The sequence below is a fragment of the Athene noctua genome, chromosome 18, assembly GCF_965140245.1.
Source record: "Athene noctua chromosome 18, bAthNoc1.hap1.1, whole genome shotgun sequence".
In the NCBI taxonomy this organism is placed as follows: domain Eukaryota; kingdom Metazoa; phylum Chordata; class Aves; order Strigiformes; family Strigidae; genus Athene; species Athene noctua.
This window is the reverse complement of record NC_134054.1, coordinates 4,425,834-4,449,628: the sequence shown is the minus strand read 5'-3', so window position 1 is coordinate 4,449,628 and position 23,795 is coordinate 4,425,834. Positions and strand designations below refer to the sequence as shown.

At 37.6% G+C, this 23,795-nt stretch overlaps 1 protein-coding gene across 3 annotated transcripts in view; it reads left to right on the top strand.

Annotated features, from left to right (window-relative positions):
- Window positions 1-167: 167 nt before the first annotated feature.
- Window positions 168-23,795, top strand: part of TBCD (tubulin folding cofactor D) — a 128,273-nt gene continuing 104,645 nt past the window's right edge. For 2 of the 3 annotated variants that reach the window (XM_074922186.1, XM_074922184.1), the window contains exons 1-10: window positions 168-265; window positions 590-807; window positions 4,344-4,394; window positions 4,587-4,684; window positions 5,397-5,498; window positions 7,125-7,271; window positions 8,080-8,135; window positions 12,003-12,135; window positions 20,153-20,198; window positions 22,962-23,094. In XM_074922186.1, the coding sequence (XP_074778287.1) occupies window positions 615-807; window positions 4,344-4,394; window positions 4,587-4,684; window positions 5,397-5,498; window positions 7,125-7,271; window positions 8,080-8,135; window positions 12,003-12,135; window positions 20,153-20,198; window positions 22,962-23,094 (959 nt within the window). In that variant the 5' untranslated portion in view covers window positions 168-265; window positions 590-614. Of the gene's footprint in view, window positions 266-339; window positions 420-589; window positions 808-4,343; window positions 4,395-4,586; window positions 4,685-5,396; window positions 5,499-7,124; window positions 7,272-8,079; window positions 8,136-12,002; window positions 12,136-20,152; window positions 20,199-22,961; window positions 23,095-23,795 lie in introns of those variants that run through there. The other variant, XM_074922185.1, reaches the window with a different exon arrangement.

Genomic DNA, 23,795 nt, shown 5'->3' with positions numbered 1-23,795 from the left:
ACGGTTTGTGCGCTCGGCGGCCTAGCAGGAGCACGGCCGAGGAGAACCGGGGCGCTTCCCCGAGGAAACGTAACGCACGGCCCCGCCGCCCCGGGCACCGCCCCGCGCCCCGCCCGGCCTGCCCCGCTCCGCGGCCGGGGGCGGAGCCGCGCGCGGAGCGCCCCGTCCCCGCAGCCTTTCGGCCCGCGCGGCGGCCCGTAGGAGGGAGGGTGCGCCCGGCAGCGCGCGCGGAGCAGGCGGCGGGGCGCGCAGCGGCGTTGCCAGGGTAATGCGGGCGGGAGCTGCCGGCTGGGGTCGGCGCGGGGGGGGGGGGGGGCGTCGCTCACCGTCCCCGGTGCTGTCGCCGGCGTCTTCGCCACCCCCGAGAGCCACCCGCTGTGTGGGAGCGCCGGGCCGGGCCGGGCCTCCGCGCCGCGGCGGTGAGGGGCGCGGTGGGCCGCATGGCGGCGGGCGGGGCCGGGCCGGGCCGTGAGGAGCGGCGGGGCCGCCTGAGGGGCGAGCGGCTGCGGGGAGCGGCCCCCCCTGCGCCGCGCACCCTGCGGCGGGGAGAGCCCGGCTCACCGGGTGTTGCTTTGCCCGGCTGTTACAGGGAGCGCGGCCCGGCGGGCTCGGGCATGGCTTTGGGCGAGATGGACGGAGCGGAGTCGGAGCCGGAGGAAGGCCAGAATCAGGAGCCGGGTGTCATCACCACGAGAAGTATCCTGGAGAGTTTCACAGAGAGTCAGGAAGTCAGGGGGCTCATCGGTAACCTGAAGGGGGTCTTTGGGGATCTGGTAACTCGAGAAATGACCATGGAAAAATTCATAGGTAAGCGCATCATCCAAAGGAAGCTTGTTCTTATATTGCTTAAAGGAACTTATTAACAAAGAAGGACCAAAACGCTAATTCTGCATTAGTGTTAGTGCTGGAACTCTATCAACAGGTAATTTAGATTTAATTTTTTACTAATTTTGTTTTTCAGATATGTTACATTACTGAACAGTAAATAAAACCCCAGGTCTTAGATTTAAGAAATCTGAATTCTGACCCTTGTTTAGCCTCCAGTTTCCTATTCAAATGCAGGCAATAATTCAGTTAAAGTTTGTATGTCTATCAAATAGAGCCATTTTTGTACCTAATAACATGTTGAAATTGCATGCATTTTGAGATTTGAAGTGGTCATTTCATATTTTTACTTTTATATTTCACAGAAAATATGAAGGGCGGCTGAATCCATACAGAGCATGTAATTGTTTCTGAGTGGAGGGAACTTGGACCTGACTTAGTAACTGAGCTTTTGTGCCATATAATGAAAGCTATTCTGCTCCTAGACCTCAGCTGAATATAGAAGTAATACAATTACATGCATGTAGCAGTGTCCTAGGTAATTCACCTGTTATAATGCCCATCTGTGTATTGGATCCACTATTCTGACCAGATGATTTGCCAAAGTTAATTCAAGGTTTCATGTATTTACAAATCAAATTAAGTGGACTTGCATTCTGCGAGTAGTTTTGCAAAAATGGTGAAATTGCAAAAACTTCCAGACAAAATGTTGATCCAGTGTCTGTGTGTTTGCCTACCTAGTTTCTTTTTGTCAAAAAATAAACCAAAAAGCCAAAAATTTGGAAACCTGACCCTGCAGAAGTTACTCAGTAGTATTAGACTCAATTGATTTAACTGGCTGCTCCATCTGAGGAGGTTAATGATGAACATGTAACTGTTCAGAAAGAAGTAGCAAGAACACTCGTATTTGTGTTGATCATTCAGTGTCACGGGTGAAATGGTTGACTTTGATGGGATAGAAAAGCCATTATTGAAAGAATCTCAGTGTCTGAAAGGCCATCCTCTCCTCCAACAGATCGTCTTGCTCTGCCTCTCTGTATTTGTCTCTGGGTATTTCCATTGTATCTATGAACTTTCTGTGTGCTATCGTTGCCCATTAAATACAGTGTTAATCTACTTAAAACTGATAGGTACTGTACATGTTCAATATTTGGTTATAATATTGAGTGTCATAAAGTATAATTCGATCCTTCTTGGGCAAAATGTCCCAAATATGGTAACAGACTAAATGTGTGTGATGTAACGTTGAAGCTTAGGGAATACCTTTAATCTGTATGCAGGTAACACAGGAATCATCAGGTACAGAGGAGTTCAACGCAGGTCTGTGAAGCGTTCACAAAAGCATTTAATGCTCATTTTTTTGGTGAACCGTTAACAGAAGTTTGGAGGATAGTTTAATCTGCAACAATAATTTTGTAGGAAAATTTAGGGAGGTTTTTTTGAAATAATAGTATTAGAAGAACTTTGTTCAGTGCATTCTTGTCAGCATTTAGATTTAGAGTTTTATTTTAGATTGCCAGACTGATCTGGGAAAACAATTTGACAAGATAAGGAATTTGCTGTTAAATTCCACTCCTGCTTGAGAGCTATTGCTTTATTACAATGGGAAGTTAGTGATGATTAGGAGCTTCCCTCTTGATAGGAGACAGCACTGCGGTATCCCAATGGAATTGCACAAGTCAGTGCAAGGATACAGTTGGACTGGCTGGTGTCTTGAAAGTGGGTGTGTGGTGTCATCCACTGGTCAACTACAGCACTGCTGGAGTTGAGTTATGTCTTAAACCTAAGTGTTCATATGAGAGGTTAAGAAGGTATTTTAGTTTTCTAATTAAAAGGCTATTTTTTTCCCAAATATCTAAAATGATCCAGGCAATCTCCAGCACAATACTGGATCACTTGATGATCTCTTCTGAAATCCAACTTTCATTTCTGTAGCTACTTTTTGTTGATTCTAGGTTTAAATGGCAGTGCTTTTGATTTTAAGAACTGTGGCAAGTTGTTCTTATATTTTTTTCACTATTCAATTTCAGTTTCTCTTTCCTCAAGTCAGTTTTCAAAAGGAATCACAGAATCATAGAAACACCAGGTTGGAAGGGACCTCAGGGATCATCCAGTCCAACCTTTTGTGGCAAAAGCATGGTCTAGACTAGATGGCCAGCACCCTGTCCAGCTGAATTTTGGAAGTGTCCAATATTGAGGAATCCACCACTTCCCTGGGGAGATTATTCCAATTACTCATTGTTATCATTGTGAAAATTTTTCCTCTTGTGTCCAATTGGAATCTCCCCAGGAGTAACTTGTACCCATTACCTCTCGTCTTTTCCATGCGACTCCTTGTAAAAAGGGATTCTCCGTCTTATTTGTAGCCACCCTTTAAATACTGGAACATGGTGATAAGGTCTCCCTCAAGCCTTTTCTTCTCAAGGCTGAACAAACCCAATCCTCTCAGCCTTTCCTCATATGGCAGGCTTTTCTGGTAACATTCCTGGCAGCAAGGTAAGTAATGTGAAAAGTTTTGAGGAGCACAAATAGTAATAGCTACAGTTTGTATTTGTCCAGGTTAATATTTGTCAGGGATTCTTTGTTCTTTGCTGAATAATTTCCTGTGTTCTTTTTCAAAATAAAAAACTAGCTCTGAGAATTGTGAAGAGCACCTTCATTTGCAAGTAGTACTATGTTGGGTTTTTCCTGCTATAGTCAGGTAGCTCAAAAGAAAGAGGTAAGAATTTTGCAGTGCCTATACCCTGTTGCAGTCCAGATCCTCAGTGGTGGAACCGCATCTTTAAATATGTTCCAGGCATGGGAAGGAAGATAGCCTTGTGGTGGAACCCAGTGTGTCCAGGAGAATTTCCCCATGGCTGCATTAGCCTCAGGACTTGGAAAAGTGCTGCTACACTTCTTGATGTTGAGATATCTTTGAGCATGTGTTTTTTTTAAAGACAATCAGTCTTTTGACATGCTAACAGATAGAACAGTGTGTAAAAGTATGTGGGATTCCGTATCTTGATGAAGGAGATGAGAACAGCAAGGCAGGTGTAAAGCAGCATTCTGGTGGCTGTGTGGGTGGGAGTGCAGTGTAAAAGCTGCTACGCTTAGGGCAGCTGCAGTGGTTTAATGTTGTCCTCTGTTTGCAGAGTCCCATCAGAAATGGTGTACTGGTAAGTTGTGTTAGGAAAGGAGAGTCACAGAGGGCTCTGCAGTGAAGGACAGCAACAAACTGGGTGGTTGCTTGTCTCATCTAGCTGTGAGGTTTGTCCACAGTAATTTGAGAAACCCCTGGAAACGAGTTTATGATTCAGTGTAGGTGATTGCACTGTGGAAGTGGACAGAGTGTATTTTTACGGTTACTTCTCTGTAGTTTTCTCACTTTTTGACCTTGCTTACAGGTGGTGGCACCCCTTAGCTCAAGGATACAGAAGTCTTAAGCTAAAGCTGTCTAGAATTGGGGTGTATCTCAATTAAAGGCTCTTACAGGCATTAATTTGACTAGCTTATTACAGATATCTTTTCCTATTCAGGTATAATGGACAAGTACCAGGAACAACCTCACTTGTTGGATCACCACTTAGGTAGGAATGTAATCTTTAAATAATTTTTGTGTATATACTTGAGAATCTGTAAAACTAGAAGTTCCATATTTGCATTACAAGATTGCTGTGGTTGATATTGCTTACATGACTACTAGCTTCCTCGTTATTAGAAGTATGAGAAACTGTAAGGTAACTGCTTGTAGTCTCAGTTTTTCCCTCTTCTTTCATTAGAGTGGATGATGAATGCCTTGTTGGATATAGTACGGGACAATGGATCTCCTCCACCACTATCTCACCTGGCGTTTAAATTTCTTTACATCATTACAAAGGTAAAAACGCCAGTTTTAACATTCTGTAACTGAAATGTGTAAGTTTCCAATATTTTCTTTGTTGTTTAAATAACTTTAAATTTCACATTTTACAAAACAGTAAAATAAATAATTGTCTAAGTAATGCAGTGAAGTGTTTTAAACTGTACTGTGAGAGATTAGTTCTCTTTTTTATCATTTTCATGATAGCTTATGTTATTTAATGATCCAGAATAGTAAAAATCAAGGTCTGAATGCAAAAAAAAAATTGCAGACATTGAGATATTGAGTGAAAAAATGAGTCCTAATGTTAAAAGGAAAAGTATGATGAATTAGATGAATTGTGGAAAATTTTCATCTGAGCATAAGAAAACACTTTTGGACTGCAAGTTGAACACTGAAAGAGATTGCTCAGGGGTTGTGGAGTCTCCACCCCTGGAGGTACTGAATACCCCACTGGACGTGGTCCTGGGCAGCCTGCTGGGGATAACTGTGCTTTGGCAGGAGAATTGGACTAGACAATCTCGAGAGGCCCCTTGTTTTAAAGCATTATAATTCCATTAATTCTTAATAAGTTTGTAAAAATGTAAAAATCTCAAGGCATTAATTCATATCCTCACTGTTCTTACTACATGAGGATCATATCCGAGAAGCTCCTCACAGGATCTTTCCTTTTTCTTCAGTACTTGATGATGCCAGATGGCTTAATAAGTCTTGAAACTTTCTGTTATAGGTGAGAGGGTACAAAATTTTCCTCCCACTGTTTCCTCATGAAGTAGGTGATCTACAGCCTGTTTTGGATATGCTTGTAGACCAGAATCCAAAAGACTCCGAGGTGAGAACGTGCTGTACTTTTTGTTTAAGTTTTGTGACTCCAGCAGAAAAAGCTGATGAACAGTATAAGAAAAAAATCTGGGAAAAAGTGTATAAAGCAGTGATACACCCTGACTGGTGTTAACTGAACATCTGTATTTAGTATGAAAGTCATCTTGTCAGAAGAGAAATATCTTATTGAAGGAAAGGTCTTGTGTTTTTCTTTCATGGGATATGTTCTAAGGATTTAGAAGTGATGGCAGTAGAGGTGCAAGTAAAATCTTTAACCACTCATAAAAGGGAACAAATCAATTGAAACAACAGTAATAAGAAAGGCAGTGAAAGGGGTTTAACTTCTAAAAGCAGTAGCTGAAAAAATCTTTCTGATATGCATATCATATAGTCAACCTAGTTTAGGTTGTAGTCATAGAAGTAAAATCACAGAAAACGGTATTTAGATTTTGTGTATTCCTATTTCTTAGTGTAAAGAGGCTGTTTTTTAAACTTTTGGGTTTTGTCAAAGTTGGTATGAGAACTTCTATTTTGATGAGGAAATGAAGACGATAGTTAATTTTCCTTGTTTAATTTCATAAAATGCTTTGTTCTTCACCAACCCCTCAATATCTACCTTTATATCTCTGAGGGGTTTTATGGAGTTTTTTCCTTTTCTTTTGAAAGGAGGAAGATGAAGTTTGGAGAACATTGCCCAATTATGGCATGAAGCATGACTTGCTTGGATTTTTGCCTTTTGATGATATATTACCAGCTGTGGAAAAATAACACAGAACTTTTTTTTTTTCTACCTGTTTGCAATTTCAAAAACAGGGCAACACCACTTCATTATGTGTCCTGATTTAAAGTTTTATTTGGCTGGGAATTTTCTGGGCAAGAATTCTAATTCAAAAAAATATTTAAGCAAAGAACTTTTAAGCATGGATTGAGATCACAGAATCATGGAATGTCTTGAGTTGGAAGGGACCCATAAGGATCATCAAGTCCAATGCCAAGATACTGTAGTTCATATTTGTATTTAAATAAGGAAAAATAAGAATTTAGAAAGCTTATTAAGATATATGGATTTTAAGAGAGAACATCATCTATTATGAGTAACAAAAATCATGGATATGAAGACAATAATTGTATTGCTGCTCTAAATTATTTTTTTAATAAACATTATCTATTCTGACCACTTTGCTGCTTTTGTAATTGTACAGCTTTAAAGCTTGTAAAAGTTTCTTCTTGTCTGTCTGTCTCACAAAACACATCTAAAGTTGTTTCATGAAACCCATGAAAGCAATACATAAGAAGTTAGGAATATTTCTCTTTGAGACTGGAGACACAAATGGGCTGAAGGAAGGAGAAGGCAGGAAAATGTCAACGTGCAATTTTCCTTTGGGAAGGAAATAAACTTGTCTGGATGTCAGAGCGAGAGGGGAGGGTCCATTAATTTTATTACCGTTTTACTGTTTGTTTTACTTGTAGTTCTGAAACACCAAAGGAGACAGAGCAGCATTCAGATACAGAGTTTTTTCTTCATCATCTTACTTTGAAAGTTCTTCAGAGCTAGTGGATAGCTTGTGCTCTAGGCACTTTGTTGGAATACGTTCCAGAAAATGGAGTGCCTATTTTGTTTACCATTCTTTTCCAGACTTGGGAAACCCGTTACATGCTTTTGTTATGGCTCTCCATGATATGTTTGATTCCTTTTGATCTGGCCCGTTTTGATGGAAATATTATCTCTGAGGAAGGGCAGGCTCGTATGCCAACAATGGATCGCATACTTAAAATAGCAAAAGTAAGTATAATACATCTTGTAATACTTTCAAGCCTATGACATTTTCCTTACATGTAATCTTTCAATATGTAATAAATTATTGTTTTTTCAGAATATTATTTAAGCCTGTATTTTCTGATCTAATCTGTAAAGAATTTCTCCATAGTTTTGGAATCTTCAGTATGTTCTTTGCTGTTTAAGTGTTAGGTTGAGACACTTACTTTCCCTGAAGTAATAAAATTTCTTATTTTATGATTGTCTGGTACAAATGCACGCCTTTGATTATGTTAACAGTTTTTAGCATTTGAAAATACTAGGTAGCCTTTTTGGAAAGCCATGTTTGATGATTTATATAGGAAATTAGCATTCGATCAGGATGAGTAACATGGAAGCTATGACTGCATGAAGAATCTTCAGCAAAGATAATGGTTTCACTAGGCATAAGCTGAAGTGGCTAACTTGTCATTCCTTTAAGATAAAAATAAACAACCCCCTCCCTACAAATACCTGAACAGCTTATGCTTTTGACACCTGCAGCACTGAAGTGGCTTATCACTTGTAGGCATGGGGTAGCATGAATCTGACTGTAAGTTAAGGTTTCAGTAAAGGTAAACTTGCTTTGAAAAGACACTAGAAGGGAGACTTTGTCGACTGAGATACGGTTTGTTGGATGGGAAAGTTAATTTTTTATGATCTTAAGCTCAGTTTGTAATCATAATAACATTTGTATTCATAAGTATTAAGTATATTCATGTACAAAGTTGTTACATAGTTGTTATTAAATCTACATGTATGAATTCTTTTACAGTTAGTTTTCTTTTACCTTTAGTGTTACTTGGTTGTCAGTGATAAGGCTCGAGATGCAGCTGCTGTACTGGTTTCAAAGTAAGTCTCTTTTGTGCTTCTTGGCAGAAAGGAAAAAATCTAGCTCCCATTTCTCCTGCCATTTTTTAGTCTGACATGCCACTAATGACAGTTTTGGGAGGACTGGAAGTTGCTAACTGTGAGTGGGATGTTAAACTTGCTTGAATCAGATCGAATAGTGTATTTATTATTGGAAATACAGTGTTTTCTTTTGCTTACTAGAGGAACAGGTATCTATCACAAGTGATACAGATCTTCACTGTTAACAGGATACTGTTCAAATTGCCTTCTAGGGACTGGTTTGTGCTTCAGGGTTTCAGAAAGATACAGTTACTTTGTGCTGCTGCTGATTTTTGCAGTGTGTTGCATGGTAAATAGAGAACTTGTATTTAGTATTACTGGCTTGATGTTTCCTAGTAGTACTTAAGTGACTTAAAAGGAAATACTGATGGTAGAATTAATTTTCTTAATATTCCTCTTGTCACTTCCTTCATTCTCTTATCCAGAAATCATTACTTCTGTTTTCTTGAGGTTCATTGTTGTCAAATAATTCATCAAATGAAGCAGGTGTAGGGTAATGGAACTTTCTGAATCCCATTGTTTTTACACAGCTGTTGTTCAGACACCATGCAATTTGTGACAGAGGTGCAATTCTTGACTTTTTTTGCATCACATCAGTAATACTGATGCTAGGGTTGTTTATAAATTTGAAATAACACACTTCTGCATCTCTTCTTTCCTAGTGAATTAGTGGAGATTGCTTTCATTCGTGATGCATATGAAAATAAATTACAAAGACCATAAGCCATGTGTGAAAACACTATATTTTTTTCCAGTATATATCACAGTACATGTTCCAATATATTCTACTGGAAGAGGACTTTAGTCAGCTCAGTTTGTCATTTGTTTTTTCTTTTTTTCTTTCTTCTCCCAGCAGGCAAAGCCCCAGAATCTTTACGCTAGTATATACTCAATCTACACTAGAGGGCTCTGCCAACCCAGTTTTGCCAGTGTAGTTATAAGAGTGGAGTCTTGGTAGGGTGAACAAGATGAAATGATGATAGTCGATGTGGACAGCTAGTCTGAACAATAAAATCTGTGTTAATGTTTTTCTCTGGATTAAGAGGCACAAAATTTGTGGGATTAATTGTACCAAAATAGTTGTTAAATGTTAACATTTAGTAGAACAAATCCTAACGGTCTTGTTGGGAAATATCTGTCCATGTACGTATTTCAAATTTATTCTGAACTTCAGTCATGGGGCTCAGTACTTTAGAAATTTTTGTTTAGTGAGTATACACTTCTGAACATGATGACAAAACAAACACTTTTTTGATTTAGAACTGACAGTGTCATGTGGAAAATTCATAAAGGAGTAGAGACTAGAATCAGTTCTCTGGTGACTAGTCCTGTACTTTTCTGATTTACTCTGAAATGCTTCAGAGCAAAATTTAAGTGAATGCATGAATCATTTGAATAGTCTTTAATAAATTATCTTGCCTGTTATATAATTATTTGCGTGTAACAGAATGTAGGTTCGTTTCCTTTATCCTAATTAGATTTTGAAGTCATTTTGGAAGTGAAAAATGGAAGGTTTTTTTTCTGGGGTTTTTATGTATCTGCATTGGTAATCTGCTTTATCACAAGTTGACAGAAGAAGAGGAATTTCGGTGAAAGAGTGAATTATTCTTGAGCATTCATATGTGCCTGAATTTACCCTTTATCTTCTTCGCTTCCTAAAAACTCAGAAAAATACCCAAATCAACCAACTGTGATAGACTCTTGAAGTTATATCCAGTGTTTGGAAGCCTTCTCAAGTAAGGATGACAGTAATTTTAAAAGATTCTTTCATTACATTATACTAATTGAATTTGCACCTCATTTGCACTCCAGGGTATCTGTAAAACTAAATTACTAGTGGAAGCATATATATTGTAATGTATTTGATTACAGCATTGCATTCACCAAAACTTTGTGTTCATGCAGTGCTCAACCCTGGATTTCAGGAGGATTTCCTAAGTGCCTCGCATCCTAACACAGGGTACTATGCAGGCATGTTATTAGCAGTTGTCTTATGGTCTCTTCACCTCCGTTTTATTGACTGAATTAATTCTCATTAAAAGTATATGTTCATAACAAATAAGGCTATAGAATACATTAGGGTGGTTCTAGTACTCACTGCATCAAGGTGTGTAAGGCTGTAATGGGATCAAAATTACTATTTAGTGTACTTACACTCATTTAGTGAAAACACCATTTTCAGAATATCCTAATGATTAAAACACTTCACCAGGAATTAGAAGACCCAGGTCCCAGGCCTTTTGGCCTTGGTGCACTTGAATTCACTGCTTTCACATCCCAAAAGAGTTCTTTAATGAATGAACATAGTTATTCTGAGATGAGATCACTGTTTCATCTTCTTGAAGTTAGACTGTTAGGTAGGCAGGAATGCAGAAGTCATAGGATAGAGAGATAAGATACAGGAGTCTAACTCTGTAACGTGCTGAGTAAGAAACTCCTTGGGGAGGAAGAGGAAGTCTGGGCTCTGGTTCCTGCTGTAAGGAGTTTATGAATTTCAAGTGAGGTTTAGAAACATCAAGATCCAAGACTTCCAAGACTTTTCACAGGGCAAAGATACTGGAGTTTGTTTCATGAATTCCCTTTTCTACCTGCTCAGTGACCTGGTTGCAGTCAGAGATGAGGCTTATCCTTATCTTGCTTCTAGTCTGGAGGTTAGGGCACTCCTTTGAGAAATTAAGATTAAAACTCCTTTGGACTGAGAAAGGGTCTAGGAACCAGTTCATCTACTTTACAGGTTACTTCTCCTACCTGGGCTATTGTGCAAAAGAAGGCTTTGTCCTTACTGCTCTGTTAAAAACCAAACCACCCCCCCTCAACGAACCCCTGCCCTGTTTTATTATTTTAATATTGTTCTATTGCTGAACACAATAAATACTGACTTTGAAGACAATTCAAGTGATCACATGTCTGCTCACTGTTTCTTGTGTTCTCTGTACTTAATATTCCCCATTAGTTAGCTCTTGGTGCAGTTCCCCATTTAATTTATAGGTGTATAAAGTAACCAGATACAGGCTCTGCATACATCCTTCTTTAAGTGCTATGAATTGTACTTTGTGGGCTTTCCCAGGTACCTTGTTTCCTTTGATTGCACTGAGAACAAAGTTTCTGAATTTAGTCTGAACCTCAGCTGGAACAGGAACCTAATTTTTAGGTGCTAAAGAATACTAAATTAAGTAACTGAAGCAGATGCCCTAACTGTAGTTTGCCTGGCACTGATGATGCCTGAGTATAGGTTTATACAGGTAGTTTAACTAGGATGAACCACTTTTGCCCTCTCTAAGATGGGTGAAAATGCATCTCTTGACCTAGCCATTGTGTTAAATAGCAGATGTTTGACCTTTTCAAAAATCCGAAAAAAAATATAGCCCTGATGATTACTCTTTATGGGCCTGGCTGATAACAGTGCAGTATGGACTAACTGTTGATTTGCACCAATTTTTAATTTGCAGAATATCTGTTCTTGGTGAGAATGGTGGAAAATTCTTGTATTTATTTCAGCTTTTCACTAATTCTAATGGAAATAATTCTGATGTGGGACTTTGGAAAGTTTGTTGCTTTGTGATTGAGAAATCTCTGGAATCCAATTTCATAGGCTGGTCTGAAAGTGAAATTCTGGGTCAGAGCCTTGCTCAGAAACAGAAGGGCTAAACTTATGATGGTTTGGAGTATTCCTACCCTCAGCAATTCAGGAAAATATCCACTGGAAAATTGTTTTTAGGAACTGCAACCAGTGTGGATAGCAAGAAAACTTACTCATTGAGAGTCATAAAGTTAGTAACTGCAGTGTTTTATGTTTTTCTGTGACAGATTTATCGTCCGCCCTGATGTCAGGCAAAAAAGGATGGCAGACTTCCTGGACTGGACACTTTCAATGCTATCTAAATCCTCCTTCCATACCATGGAGGGGACTGTTGTTATGAATGGCATGCTCCAGGCCCTGGTAAATACTGGTTGTTCCTTGAAAAGATAGATGGTTGTATTTATGATCATACAATACAGCTATGGTAGACCTTTAATGGCAAAAGTACAAAGAAGTCCTTGTTTATTAATATATATTAAAAGGATATTATACAGCTAGAATTTCCTCCACAACAGTTTTGAAGATGTAAATTCCCGTGTATGTATGTTTTCTTTTAAGTATTGTCATCACCAAATGAAAGTGAAGTTGCCAGTATGGATGCTGATAAATAACACTCAAAAATGCTTTTAAATATCTGTATATCTGTAGTCATTTTCAAATTCAGTTTGGATTGGTTTGTGGGTTGCAGGGGTTTTTTTTTGCTTTGGAACTGTACAAAATGAAGAAATTTGGCTTCTGATACATTAGTGGTTCTGACATAGTAGTGGTTTCCCCTAGACTTTTCAAAACTGGTAACAAAATCCAAATGATTCTTCGAAGTTGTATCTGTTCTTTTTCAAGTAAAATACTTTTCTCGATAGTTTTAGTAAGACATACTAAACTTGTTAGAGAGTGTACTTCAATAGTCTGAAAAAATGCCCCATTTCCTGTGTTCTTGCTTGCTAATCTGAACAAGTGTTTTGTTTAATGCTTCTTACCTTGTCAAGTAACAATAGTTTATGATTCAGAGCTGAATTGTTAGTTTGGGTTTTAAAATTTATATAATATGCATGGGGAAAAAATCTGTAATACCTGAAGCACTCATCATGTAGTTTTACACCCTTAAAAATATTGGTGTGTATTTTGAAATATTTGGGTAAGAGTTCTAGTATCTGTTCCAATTTTGATGTCTGAATATATTTGGGTGGAATGTGGGAGTTAGTGTGGGTGGAATTGTTCCTTCTTGGTTTTGTTGACCAGAGTTGAGGTAGTGCAAGCAAAGTCAGATGACCTGCTCTTGTATAGTCTTTGCACAGGTTTAAGGATTTGCTGGTGTTTGTACAAGTTTCTATAATTTGCATAAATTTGCAGCTCTTTTTAAATAATTGCTATGAGGACTTGTATACAGTATGTTACTAAACATCAAAGCGAAGTTCTGAACAAGTGTGTGGTGTGGGGGTTCTGTTCTTTTCCTTTTTTTTTTTTTCCTCTAGCAGCTCTTCCAAATCAGAAGATACAAGAAATGATCTATATTTAGAATAACTTAGGACTTGCTGCTTAAGCAGGAGGAAGCATTATTTGTATGCATTGCAGTATGTTTCAAAAGACAGAATGATGTTTCATCATTTTATTGTCAGATCTGGAAAGAGAGACTGACTGCCATTCTAGGTGCATGATGAGACCTGTAGGATGTATAATACATTAGTGTTTTGTCATAATTCCTTTGAGTTTGGCTTTGGCTCTATCCACCTGTTCATTAGTGCATACTAAGCGAAACAGGTGAATACTTAACAAGTAGAATCGAAACTAGAATGTGATACAATATACCTGGAAGCAGATGCCTGCCTTCTTGCATTTATATGACTCTCTTCCTCCTCTGGGGTAGGAGAAGGTATTTATCAGGCCAGTTTTATTTGTGTCCTACAGCTCATAACTCCTGTTCCAGTTGGTCGGTATGAGCAGACTGAATTTTTAAAGCCTTTACTTGCATTCAGTCTTCAATTTTTAATTTCAGATATTGCAGTGTAAGCACAGATTACATCATTAGGGAATACAGGTTTTCAGAATGATACGTGTGTGCAGGTTGTGTGTATATGCAGACGCACTTAAGTGGAGTAGGAAATATTTCAAGAGTTCTAAATGAAGTATTTTGTAAGACACTTGTAACAATAGCATGTTGTTAAACCAAAAATACCGGCTGAAAGTGAGCAGTGTTTAAAATAAGTAAAGCTTTTCTCTTAAACATACAAGATTCTAACAGTCTGTATAGAAACTTAATAAGTAATTGCCAAGTGTGTAAAGCAGAACAGTGTCATGAGGGACAACTAAAACTTGTGTCAACAAGCTTCAAAATTCTTTGCCCTTAGATTCTTCCAGCAATTTGGCTGTAAGAGTCAAACTAGTTGCCTGAGCATTTCTCTCTGAACAAGCAGGAGAGAAAAGACCATTTTTCAGTTTCTGGTCAGTACAGCAAGGCAGGTTTTGGGAATGTAACAGGTTTTGGGAATGCAGCCCACCAGGGTGGGGATAAAAAGTCTTTCTCTCTCTTCATTGAATCTGGTTAGGGCTGCGCCTAACAGGGTGGATTTCAGTCACATTCTGGTATTATGCTGCTGATGGTCTGCATTTAGAAAATAGCTTGTAGTGAGATTGGCATGGCAAAAAGTTTCAAAAAGACATGAAACTCTTGCATTTCAATGAACTGAAACTGCAAGTTAGGTACGCAATGAGTAGTTCAACGTTGCTGCACTTTGATCTGCCTCTTTGTGGCCTTAAGTCTTGGTGATTAGGTATGCTACTGTTTAATCTACCTCAGCACTATGTGTAGAACAAGTACTACTGTTTCATGATTCTTGTTGAAACACGCAGCTTGCATTACATATTTTAATTCCACTGATGCTTTTTTTCTTTTTTTTCTTTACACCTGTCGTCAGTAATATCATTTCACAACAGGTGTGCACTAGCAGGAATCTTTGCTTACAGTATTTGAGATTCAGTTTTTTAAACTGCCCTCTGTTGTTGAAACTAACAGTTGAAACTGGCAGTATGAATTAAAATCACTTTTGTGCTCTGATACTTTATATATTTGAAGGATTATAAATGTTGGATTAATAAGAAATTGCTACATTTTTTTATAACATTTGTTTACTTGAGGGAAACTTCTAACCTGTTTCAAGAATCTGCATTTTAAATTCTCTTGGTCTGGAGGTTTGCTTTTAAACCTGCCATTATATCAAACAGCTTTTTAGTTATTGCTGCAGGGTGTAGCACTCCCAGTTCTTGCGTGACAGAGATGTCATCATGTTGAGGTAGCCTTGGGCATTGAAACTTATTAAACCTTATTTGTTTTATAAGTGATTCAGTATACAAGTGTGAGTAATAATTAAAAAAAATAAAACGCCCTACACAGTGATCTGATGAAACTCGAGAGTCTTAAGAACAGAGCATTTCCCTGAGCTGTCTCTAATGCAAAAATTATTTAGCAATAGCTACATGCTTATGTAAATTTTGCTTCAGGGGAGAAAGAACTCTCTAACTCTATTCTTTCAGACCCAGAGGCACAGAAATAGAATATTTCCAAATAGAATGTTTCCCAAGTCTCTGTATTTTTGGCATTCTCAAAGAATTAGCAATGCTAGGATTGTCTATTGGCATTATTTTTTAAAAAGTTGTTGTTGCTTAGTGGTTTGGTGATAAAGGTGTACAAAAGCAGTGTTGCTATATGGAGAAGAAAAGAATTCTTACATCTGCAGATACCAAGGGCACAGACCCCTTTCTGGTAATACTGTATCTCTTCTCTTTCTGCATGGCACAGAGTATTCTAATGTGGCCTTGTCTGATACTTCTGAGTTTTTTCCTTTTCACCAGAAGTATTGTGGTTACTCAAGGTTCAGAAGTTCTGTTATCGTAAGACTCTTTCCTGTTAGAATATAATGCTGTTTCAAGCTGCTAATTTTTTTTTTATTTCGACATATTTCACTGTGGTTTTGAGTAGTCTTGTTAAGATGGAAAGGAACTATTCTGTTAACTCTCCACGTGTTAGTTTAAACTTTTCAGACTTTCAACTGATAAAGAACTAAGATCTTATGAAAGCTCAACTCCTTTTACCACCCATTTAACTGGGCTCCGTATTGAAGTTTGTCAGCTTAAGTACCATGTTGATGATCAATACCCTGACAAATACTTGTGATTTACAGAAGTAGTATTTGTGTTGAAGACTTAGTAAGAACAAGGGCTTTAACGAATCTATTTTCTCATTAGCTGCACAGATAATGCATTAAATATTCTCTACTTTCAAGTGAACTTACTACTCTGACAGCATGTCCTCCCTCACCTTGTTTACCTCCCCACATATGGCCTGAAGGCAGGGATGGCTAATAGCTTTCCCTGGACCTGGATGTTGTGTGACTACTAGGGGGTGCTCCAGAGTAATGAAAGATATAATTCTCTTGTCTTCCCATAGAGACTGAAATTATCCTCCCAATCCTTGACTCTACGACCAGAGGGTAGATTCAGACTTGTGTCTCCTGCTCGGCAGGAAGATATCCCTGCTAACAAACAGTCAGGCCACCCTTAATGGTGATTTGTATAGCTTGGGGAACATGTCCTGGAGATGATCCTGATTGATATATCTCATGAAGGTCGGGCCTAAAGTGGGTTATGCAGACAATTGGAAGGTGTGGTGTGTTTCTTCTGTGATTACTAAGAAACTAGGCTTTGTTTTCCTTTGCACCATGCTATTTCTAAAGCAAAACCAGACTTGACAGTCGTCATTGCTTGCACACCGCTGATTTTCTCTAATTTGTAGGTGGCTTAATTATTTATAAGAAAGGGAGTCACATACTTTTCAACAGTTCAACAGGTTGGGTAAGTTGGTGTATGCTGTATGTCCTCATTAAAGTGAAGAGACCATGGCGTAACTTTGATTGCCTGGATACTCCAATAGACAGGCTCCTTACTGTCAGTATTGTTAGTTGCTGACACTAAATGTCTATGCAGGTGGCAAACCAAGCTTATTAATTATTTTGTTTGTATCAGATTTTTTGAAATGGTGTGCCTTGGATGTTTTTCTTCCTTCAAGGCAGGAAGTTTAAGCTGAATCCTGTAATGCTGATTCGTTCTTTTTTTCTACATTTTTTTTAATGTTTTCTGTTCATACATCATGTACTTTTCTTTCTAGTATAATCTCTGTAAGCTCTAGGTTTGCAGGATTTTTCCAAGACAAGAATTTTGCTTTACATGTATGACTTTGTAGCACATGCCAGAATATGTACCTTTTTTTTCCTTTTTTTCCTCCCCAAAGGCCAACATCAGTTAAAGTGCTCTTTTATTTCCTCCGGAAAATATATCTACTAAATTAAAAAATTTGGGAAATTTGGACTTGTGAATGCTTTTGCATGCTTTGGCTCATAAAGAAGTAACAAAAACTTATTTTCTTTATATTTCTACAATCTGAAAAAAACCCCAGATGCTGCGTTTTCTGCCTCATTGAATATCTGCAGAGTAGTTCTCAACAGATTAGATATTGCCTATTTACTTCTATTTTTTTTTTTAAATGGCTGTTAAGCTTTTTTTCTGATACAAATACCTGATTAACACCAGTAATCTGGTAGAAGGTTACATCTGACCCACAATGTACATTAGTGAGTGCAAATGGAACTTTCTTTCAGACATTTGGCATTTTCAACTGTGTTTATTCTGAAATCAGTAGGTAACATTTTATTGAACAAAACCCATGTAAATATTTTTAATTTTTTTAAAAATCTAACTTTAAAATGTTTGTTTATTAATTTAAACACAGTAGCTATGGTGTTCTTTGTTTAATTTTTACTTCCCCTAAAAACTTGTACTGATAAAATAGAATCCCTGAATTCATTCAACAGCAGTTGCTGTGATAATCTTAACATCTGAAAGTATATTATATATCCTTTCAAAATTTTGTTTGAGAATAAATGTTCTGTGTTGAATATTAGATGTGAAAATAGTTTGTTATTTAAGTATGTAGTAAAACTGTTGTAGGGAAACAATGTATACTTCACTTTTTTGTTCAGCAAATAATAGAAATGGTTGTGAAATGGAATCTGTCAAATTCAGTGTTCTAAATTGATTGATAGGTGTGTGAGGCTGTTTTCTTACTTTTTTTTAGAAAAGTGTTAAAAAAAATTCTTGTACAATATTTGAAGTTTTCTCATTTCCAGCATGTGTGTTGGATAATTTCTTCCCACATCTTGCTTAGAGGTGGTACCTTCTAGTTATGTTTTTCCTGAGGAGTCAGAACTCAATTCCCAGTTGGCCTTGAGGATGTAAAAACTCACAGAGAAACTCACAGAAAGGTGCCGGAACTGAGGAACTATGTAAGAGTGAAAATGCGTAGATGTTTTGAGGATTCTGTTCCATCTCTTCAGGAGCTCCTAGGCAGAACGCTGAGAAGTGTGAGTGTAGGCATCCAAATACATTAGTCCAACAGCATTCCCCAGGCAATATAAAAAAAGCTGTTTCTCTATGTTATCACTACTTCAGGAATTATACTGTGTTTTGTTTGAATATACTTGAACAGAATCCTAACAACTTGGAGACACCCTCTGTGTGCCTTAAAAACAGTATTTGCTCTGAACTGGGCTTTTATACATCAAGAATTGCAAAGATAAGGTGCTGCAGAAATGCTGCAGTATTGGCTAGCATCTGCCACAAACTTGCTAACCTTGTGAAGAAACCACCTGATCAGTTTTTAAAGCAGAAAACAGGAACAAAGTGATGAAGACATGAGTTTCTGCATGCTTCAACAAAGATGCAGAAAAATTTTAGGGGCGCCCTAGATTTGTTAATTATAAAACAGATTTGCAGATTTTGTGTCATCTTTTCTTTAGGCTTTTTAATATAAGCAGAGGTTTTTTGTATGTTAGTGGATTTTTTTTTTTTTTTTTGATACTTATATAGTGTACTGATAAAAGCTGTGCTGTATTTGTACCATTTGAGTTGGTAGTTACTAGCTGTTCTTCTGGGCCTGGAGTAGTTCTGTAGCATTACTGCTTTGTAAATCTAGTTTTTAAAGGATGTCTTACAATTGCCTAGTTACTGGTGAAAGAATTAAAAATCTTAAATAATTCAATATATATTCTCAAATTATGTAGCTTGTAGTGGAGCTGATCAGAAGTGCTAATTTAGGATCCTAAAATGCAATTTAGTAACAAAACAAAATAGAACGGGTACATAGCCTAAAGGTGTTTTTATTGCCTTTGTTGCTCTTAACCACACCTGCAGTATGGGAGGCATGTGTGCGTTTGGTATGTGTGAGAAAGTACATATTTTTAAGGTAAGTCTGTTCTTGTTTAACTCCTAGGCATATTTACTGAGGAAGATTTTTCTTCTGGTGAATGACAAAAGAAGGAAAATTAAGTGACTGAACACAGTAGTTTTGATGCATACTAAGTGAACTGAGGGAACTCTCAATGTGTGACATGGTTTTGTCAGGTGTTAATAGTCCTTTCATCTCACCATAGTGCTGGGGTTTAATCTTACTGGGTTATTTTACTGTATATAAAATTATTTTGGAAGCTCTTTGCTTCTTTAAAACCCTCAGCACAGGAATTAGAGGTTGTCTTTTGGAGATATATTTGTAGCAGACTTGCAGAGACTTCTGTAGCTGCTTTTTAGTTTAACATGGGAGTTCTCAAAAAGCTGTTGGAGAAACAGGGTGAAATAAGCAGCAGTTTAGCCTGTACTGCATCCTGTCTGTCAGTGAGTGGTTGCTACTAATAACTAACCTGCTCACACATTTCCATCTGTCCTGCTTCTTAGCAGTGACCGAAGTGTCAGTGTGTACTGTGTGCTGGGTCATCTAAATCATGAGCCATGAGCAAGGCTGGTTCAGTTTGGAGACATTCAGTGTCAGGAAGTTCCAAACAGGATATAGAGTTCCTCTAGTTCTTCTGCCTTTATTCACATTCTACAAATTCTGCTTCACTTTTTAGAGGTTCAAAGCAAGATGAGCTATTTGAGAGATAGGTGCTGTGGTTGCACCTTGCACTGAGCTCCTGTGACCAAGCACTAAGCTGGATGGTTCAGAGAGCTGAGCTGGCTGAAAACTAATGGCTTACCTCCCCCCATTTTTTTTTTTCCCATTCTCAAGTGTTTTTTGGCCAGCTCAGCTCCCTGAGCTGCCTGCCTCTGTGATTGTACGGATGGGAGGGGAGCGCTGGGCTGCAGTATCCTTGACATGTATTGGCTTATAAAGAAGTAAAACTGCACCCTGAGACTATTTTCCTTTTATGTTATTTAAGTTACTAAGCACTACAGGTTATTGCAATAATATTAAAAAGTAGTTTAGAACTATATGCTCGGTCTGTTGTGCTTTAGAATCTCTATATTCTCATGTCTGTTCTCCCTGTTTCAATTGTAGGCACAGTTATTCAAACATGGCAAAAGAGAAGATTGTTTACCATATGGTAAGTTTGTAATACCCTGATTTCTGTTTTTAAAACCATTCCAATTAAAAAATGGAAAGAAAGATTAAGCTGATAACAAGTGGTACTATAAAGAGTGAAATCAACAGGGAAGTCATAAAGCATGTAAAATGAGGGGGGGGGGGCGGGGGGGAGAAGAGATGATAGTGAGGGAGGAGCAGACTCCACTGGGGAATGTTATGTTGGAACAGCTCATCAAAGAATTTGGCAGGTGATCACATTGGCTGTTGCTATAATACAGGAGCTAAACACAGAGTGTATGAACTATAAGGTATGGAAAATATTTTAAAAAATTCATTAGAACATGAACTGGTTTTATACATATTACAGCTGAAAATTTTGCAGAAAATCTTTCAAGTTTTAACATAAGCACAGGATTTCAGAAACCCCAAGTTTAAAGAACCTGCTGTGTACAGGACCCAGCTGGAATCATGTAGTGATGCTGTTGAAATGAGAAGTTTCTGGTGATAAGAGATTCTAATGGATGCTAATAGGGATAGACAGGTACCCGAAGGGAGAGCACAGAAGTTTCTGAACAGTGTAGCTGTATGTTGGAATTACATTCATCTCATGGCATATCCTGGAATATGGTCAGAACTGACCGCAGAGTAATAGCTTGTTTTTTATTGACAGGAGTAAAGAGAGGTAGGGAAAGATGATGGCTAATTACAAAACACTACAAAAGAACTTTCAGTTTTGGGGTTCTTATCAAAGCAGCAGAAATGTGGTTTATGCTATTCACAGGAATCCAGCTATGATGTAAACTTACTTTAGAATGCTTATGATTTTACTTAATGGAATTATTTTGATGTCTGAGAAGAAACTTAGTAGATCTAGTGCTGGAAACGGTTTCATTCTTCCAGTTCTAAGTCTCAGATGCAGATGCTTCCTTAGAAAATGCCTTAGATATGGGTAAAGATGGAGATAAGATAGTGAAGACATACAGAATGGAATGACATATGTGCTATACAGCTGGTCAGGAACAAACAGAAAATATTGAGGAATGTAATCACATAGAAATAGCAGACAGCACTGTGGAAGCTTAAAGAGTAGTGAGTCTGCCGGATAGGCAGAATAATAAACAGGCTAGATAAAATAAGTAATTTTTTAAAATTACTACAAAATTATGTAATTTAAAAAGATGCAACTGTATAACGCAGTAGTCATAACTGATATGAAAAGAAGATATTTGTCTCACAACATTAATCCTGCTGGTAAAATTAGATGTTTTGGCCTATGGCATACAGAAAGAATACTAAGTAGTTACAAGTCTGGTAATAAGAGAAAAATCAGGGGCATACCAAGGAATTAATTTACCATAGAAAAGATAGAATGCTTAGAACTAAGAAGCAAATACTCAGACACAAACTATTGGGGATAAGAAAATGTAAGATAATAATAAAAAATCTTTACTTATTGTAGATTATAACAGACCTGAGGATTAAATAGGGAAAAAAAAATACACAATTGTCAAAGGAAGATGCTGTTCTGTAACACAGAACTTGGTTTAAAAATAAGCACTAGTCCTGAAGCCATTTGCATGGGTCTGAAGATATTTCAGTGATTCAAGAGTTGGCAGGGCTTGGAAGAGGCTTATATTGTTTTATTTTTTTTCTATCTGTGAATGTTTATGTTTCTACAGTCTCTTCCTCCTAAACTGTTAGTCTCTCCAGCTTTTACAGCTGCAAAAAGATCCAGATTGCTGGAAGGTATTGAAGTAATAGTCATTACTGGCTTCACCTTTTTGTCTGCTTGTATTAGTTTATTAATATTTTAGTATGTTGGGATAAATCATAAGCCTTTTTAAAAACTGAGGAGATTTTAAAGTTATGACCTACAATTTCTCAGACTTTGAAAGAATTGTTTTGTGTCTTTGATCTTTTAGTATTTTGACAACTCTGAGACTGGAGTAAGAGGTTGCAGGGTATTTTGCCAGTATGTTGCCCTGTTTGCAGTGCTTACAGCCAGAATGATAGGTCCTTCCAAGCTCAAGTTGTTAGTTTCTGTTAACTAATGATCAGCCTTCAAAACAATCATTAATTGTTGCAGGCTGAAAATGCAAAAGGACTATTTTATTTTTAACAGGAATGTGTTCCCTGTGAAAATTTTGAATTCTGGAACTTTATACTCATTAATCCAAGATTCTCCTTTTGTCTGTGTTTTTTTCCTTTGCTGGACAAGTAACTTTATTACCTTTGATGTACCTAAATGAAAGGTTTTGTTGCAGATTGTTTACACATACACAGTATTTCTCATGTCTAAATGTTTATGGACATTCATTGTCATAAAAATTTCTGTGCCAGAGGAGTTAAGTTGGTGCTGTCTGAAAATAATAAATGAGGAAAGGGAATGCTTTCTTAGTATGCAGAAACTGGCTGCAGAGTAAGTTAATTAGTTTTCTGACTCCTGGTTCTGCTAGACTACTGAAAATTCTTAGATCCCAAAAGATACTTGAACATGTTACTTACAGTGAGAATTAGAGGCATAAATAGTCTCAGAATTGAGATTCATTATAATTTTCATAGTCAAAAGTAATCCTTAAAGCAATCCTTCCTGTTTGGTAGGTGAAGGATATTACCACTATATGACCAGTGTCAGAGCTACAACAAACTAGGTAATAAGGCATTTGCATTTCAGTATACCATTAAAATTCTAAATCTTCTAAATAACTTCCAAAACTTTACAAAATTTCCTTACTTATATTTTTTAAAAAACTTTTTCTAGCATGTTTGTTTTCTTTTACAGCTGCTACTGTACTTGAGTGTCTTGATAACTGCAAGCTGTCACAAAGTAATCAAATGGTTCTTCGCAAACTAGGGATGAAACTTGTTCAACGACTTGGACTTACGTTTGTGAAACCGAAGGTAGCAAAATGGAGGTTAGTTTAAAGCTAAAACAGTTTAAAAAAAAATAATCCAAGAGCACTCAACAATCTTAGAAATACCTGAATCCATACCTGTGACTACTGGCTTTCTGCCCTCCTAGCCTCCCCTAAAAGAGAAAGAAAGAAATCCCCATGGTATTTGGGAATGAACGCATTCTTCATTTGCAGTATTTGGAAAAAGTAGATTTCTTCTGCTGTATTTAGTTTCCTATAATTTTTTTCAATTTTGGTGTAGTAAACTAGTGCTGGGACAAGCCCAGTCTTTTGACTTTTCATGTTGCACGTTACCCAAGCAGAAGCCTTTTCCTATATAATGCATAACTTGGTGAAGATGGGAAGACAGTGATCTTTGTAACTGAAGTAGTTTTAGTACAGTTTTATAAGAGTGAACATAACTTTTTCCATTACATAGTTCTACCCTGATTTGATAGAAAGTTCACAGGGGAAAAGTGGTTTGCAATCCCACTTTTTGTTTTGCATATTAGTCAGGTTTTGGTGTCTGGTTTTACTTATTGCCAGAGGGCAAACTCTTTTTTAGATTTCTCGCACTGATATTTTAAAATTGCAGGCTCCCTTGGTGACTATTTTTATTGTATTTCTTTTACCAACTTTTGAGAACGTCCTTAGGCATAGAAAATTCTTTTTAGGTGGAGAGTGTACCTTGCCCAATGGCAAAAGTCAGTTTAGCATGTAAA